Source organism: Crocodylus porosus, unplaced genomic scaffold (assembly GCF_001723895.1).
Source record: "Crocodylus porosus isolate Cpor-Errol unplaced genomic scaffold, CroPor_comp1, whole genome shotgun sequence".
Classification (NCBI taxonomy): Eukaryota; Metazoa; Chordata; order Crocodylia; family Crocodylidae; genus Crocodylus; species Crocodylus porosus.
In genome coordinates, this window is record NW_017728947.1 from 5,575,306 (window position 1) to 5,579,675 (window position 4,370).

Here is a 4,370-nt window from a genome sequence, read left to right on the forward strand (position 1 = left end):
TGGTTCTGACCTTTGGGGGGTGGGAGGGAACATGCCTGACAGGGACTGCTCCGCCTTGGTCAGGCAGACCCTGGCTGGGGTGTTCTGGGGGAGAAGAGGGGAGGGAGCGGGGGAATAAACCCCATCCCTGCCCCTTTCACCTTAAGGGGCCATGTTGGGCTGGCATCTGGCCATGCCCCTGCCCTGGCTACAGAGCCAAGGGGCAAGGCCAGTCCTGGTCTCTAGAGCAGAAAGCACAGCTCAGCCCAAGGCTGAAAAACTTGCCGGGATGCTGGGGGACACCGATTTAACTTAAACCAGGAAGGGTCTGGGACAGAAGTTCCATAAACCAGTTTTACCTCAATCAGTTAAGTCTGATACTACATTCAGCTAGGTTTATCTTAAACCAGTTTCAGTCATTTTGAAATTGGTTTATGTGCACTGAACTTCTGTTCTGTTACAGATTTAAACCAGTTTCTAATTACTTAAATTGGTTTATGTGTAACTTCTGTGCCTAGCCTTGAAAGCTGCCCTCAGAATTCCATGCTGTTGCTGGTTCAAGCCTTGGAGGACAGGACTTCTGGAGCTGATGTAGGGACTGTGGAAGATTGGGCATAGGGGAGAATTTTGCTAAGTAAAGTCCAACCAATGGACTTCTAATGTAAACTGGGCAGATGGCAACAAATGACTCTATGAGAAGCGGGAGGTAGGAAGTTATGGGAGAGTTTTTAATAAAATGAGTAAAGGTTACATTTTAAAAAGTGAAAAAAACAGTAGCTTGATAAGAGAAGAGGTTAAACTGGCAATTGTTCTAAAAGAAAGGTGGGATGGGTTCAATAAACTAAAACTATCAGCCATTTCAGCATTACCACATAAAGTACATGGCAAGTCTTTTTAGGCAAACAATGTTATTACTATTGTTTTGCATCTTATTTTAGTTCAGGGATATATCTTCATATGTACTTGTATAGCACCAAGCACTGTGAAATCCCAGTCCTGATTTTTTGACCTCTCCATGCTACCATAGTAATGATAAGATAACTAAAGAGCCTGAAATTCCTTAATGGAAGAAGCAGAATACCTTTCCACGTTTCTTTCCAGATGCTACGAAGTCAATTTCTCCTGTGCAGTATGGCAGTTCCTTTCTGAGTACATCTTCCTTGTCTTTACCGCAATGTTTTGCTCCTGTGTCCTCCATCAGAGTCATGGTGTGATTGCTGGTACAGTCAGGTGCTCTGAAATAATGCAACACTGAAGGATAAGAGCTCCAATATATTTTGGTATAGTTTGGGAGAGTCACGGTATCCACCAAAGCAAGTTCCTTTTGTTTCTTTTGAATAATTCGTATTTTATTTTAATATTTTCCCCTCTTTGTATCTACCATGGACTTCTGAAACTAGGAACTGCTTAGAAGTTGTAGCACAATGTGACTCTAGTCTTTGTAGGCACCTATACACATGCAGCAAAGCTGCTCCAATGTGCTGCACATCATAGCACATCAGAGCAGATTTTATTACCTGAATTTGCTGGAGCATAATAATTACCACGCCCCAGCAAACTCTAGCATCATGTGTATCATTTGAACTTTAGTTAAAGTGCCCCTGCCACCATATTTCAGTGCAGGGATGCTGATATACGTGACACTTCAGGCACTTTAATTAGAGCAGCTCTTTAATTAAAGCACTTTCCCCCCCCACACACACACTCCTGGAGCACGTCTATGTACACAAAGAAAAAGTCAGTTCCCACAAGAAAGAGTTTTCAATATAAAGACAGGAATGGTAAGGTCCTTTTTTGAAGGCAAGGAGCTGAGGCACAAAAATCTGATTCAGCTTGTCCAATGCATGCACAAAGTCTGTGGCAGAGTCAGGAGTTGAATCCAGATTGCACAAGATGAAAAGGAGCCTTGGTAGGAAACTATCCCAAGTGCAGTGGCAGTGGCAGCTAGTGAAGACTGTGTTACCACTCCTTGAGTGCATCTACACATGACACTACTGCAAAGTGGTTACAGCACATTTATTTAGTACTTACTTATACTAAATAAATGCTCAGTTACTGGAGTTACTGTGCAGTAGCACTGGCAAATATCTTTTAAGTGACACTGCTGTGCAGTAGCCTAATAATACTGTGCAGTAGCACTGTTAGTGTTGTGCTACACTACTGATCCCCCCAGCTCAAAGTGCTGAGGAGGGGCTGGCTGGGGTGTGAAGAAGCTTCAGTGCGGGGTAGTTGGCAGGCAGCCCCTGCACTGAAGTGCCCTTGTGCCCCAACCAGCTTGGCAGCATCTACAAGTACTGCTGCAGAGTTGTTTACTCTGCAGCAGGTTAGTACTTGTATTTATACGTACTTGTAAATACAACTACTGCCCCACTGAAGAGTAAATTAGTTGACTCCAGCCTAATAGGAGTGCACATGTAGGCACTGAGACATTTACTGCACAGCTAAATAGTCAACTGCATAGTAGTGCTGCGCGAAACGGCTCTTTCATTTCGGTTTTGGACTCAGCACTTCGGAGGGACAGTGATTCATTTTGGCGTTTTGGATCACTGTCCCATTTCGATTTGGCCAAATCTGTGTCAGAGTTGTGACATTGTTTTGGTGTTTCGGCCATAGGCTATAATGGGGAATCACTAAAATGCCTATAACCTTTTCATTTCTTGCCTGATTTGGATGAAAATTGCACAGATGGTAGCCCTTTCTGAAGGCATGAAGCCTGCCAAGTTTCAAGGAGATAGGTGCAGGAGGCTTTTGTGGAATTGCACCTCAAACTGTTCAAAGCAAAACTCGTATTACTTGCTGGCAGTGGCAGCCTGCTGTCATCTCACATGCAGATCTGAGGGCCCATGCCCCCTGGGAGGGATGCAGGGCTGTGCCAGCCTCTTCCTGGCAGACACAGGCCCCTGGATCTGCATGCAGGATGACAGCAGCCTGCCGTGGTCGGCTTAGCCTGTGCTGAGCGCCGGAAAGAACCCAGTGCTGGTGCTGGCCCCAGCCAGCAGCAGCAGCATGCTGTCATCCCACGTGCAGATTTGGGGGCCCATGCCTCCCAGGAGGGCTGCAGGGCTGTGTCAGACTCCTCCCGTGGGGCACAGGCCCCCGGATCTGCTAACAGGGCGACAGCAGGCTGCCATCCCTCCCCAGAGCACTGGGACTGGAAGGGACCTCAGGGACAGATTGCAGATACTGACCAGCTACAGATGTCAATATCAGTGCTGTATTGTCCTGGAAAACAAAAAAGGAGAGAGACTACGTTTGTAAGAATTGGTAGAGCTGCACAGTAAATGTTATTCTGAGCCAAGAAGACACGTCAGCATTATGCTAAGCAGGGAAAATGGGACTGACAAGAAGACAGAAAAAATGTTGTTTCCAAAATAAGGCAGGATTCAGGATGGGACTGATATATGTGTCTGCTGTGATCAATTATGGAAATGGGAAACCAAGCTAGAAGATATAGGGAGGAATTCTGATCAGGCAGTTCTAGTTTTCTGTGGGTCTTGTCTTGTTCAGGTGATATTGCCACTCTCCAATAGGTGGCACTGCATATTTTCAGTAAGAATTGCCTGTAGTCTGACAGTGTTTACTTATTAAAAAATTGGATACCAGGGAAATAAGCAATGGGAAAATAATGTGACTAAATGACTGTACTTAAATACAGTTGAGGTTGTTGTATATTTTGGCATAGGGTTGTGACAAGCAGTGCTAATGATACCAGTAAACATTGCCTTTGCAGAGTCATAACAGTACAGCCGTGCACCCATGGGAATGGCAGCTCCGGCTGTGCTAATTGCCATGGCACGATCTGCCACCACTACAGTGGAATCTGCTTGTGTGTCCCCCACAAAGGTGATACTTGAGGCTGCTGCCTGCCACCTCCAGTTACACTCCTGCACTTTTGTAAAAGGGAAATTGTAAAGGGCATTCCCTATGTTCATCAAAAGCATGAAAACAAACACAGGACTTGCTCTTTGAAAAATGTCTGATTCATGCACGATAAAGAACATGTCCATAAAATTTGTAAGATGTGACTCTGAAATGCAAATGCCAGACACAGCTTTAGCCATAGGTATGTTTTGCATTTGCAGTACTCTGCAGCTGTTGAAAGGAACCCATGTGGCTTTCAAAAATCCTAATGTCCAGAGCACTTGTACTTGTTGTCTAACTATACATGGACTTTTAAATAGCTATCAGGAGCTATAGATCATCATATAGTGCTTGGTCCAGCATCCACCAAAGTCAATGGAAAAACCCTTAAAGATTTTAGTGGTCACTTGGATCAAGCATTATGACTGCAATGCTGGACTCCAGATACACTAGGTTACAACTGATGGCCAGGATTTAGCTCACTGTTTCATTGTGAGAGTCTGATTAAGTCCATCACTGAGGAAAGAACA

The 4,370-nt window shown here is 44.9% G+C and overlaps 1 protein-coding gene across 1 annotated transcript in view; it reads right to left on the reverse strand.

Annotated features, from left to right (window-relative positions):
• The window catches only part of TRPM5 (transient receptor potential cation channel subfamily M member 5), a 75,818-nt gene extending 74,632 nt beyond the window's left edge, over positions 1 to 1,186 (reverse strand). Inside the window, 1 exon segment of the mRNA XM_019551006.1 lies at positions 1,150 to 1,186. Coding sequence (XP_019406551.1) covers positions 1,150 to 1,186 — 37 coding nt within the window.
• Positions 1,187 to 4,370: the final 3,184 nt, after the last annotated feature.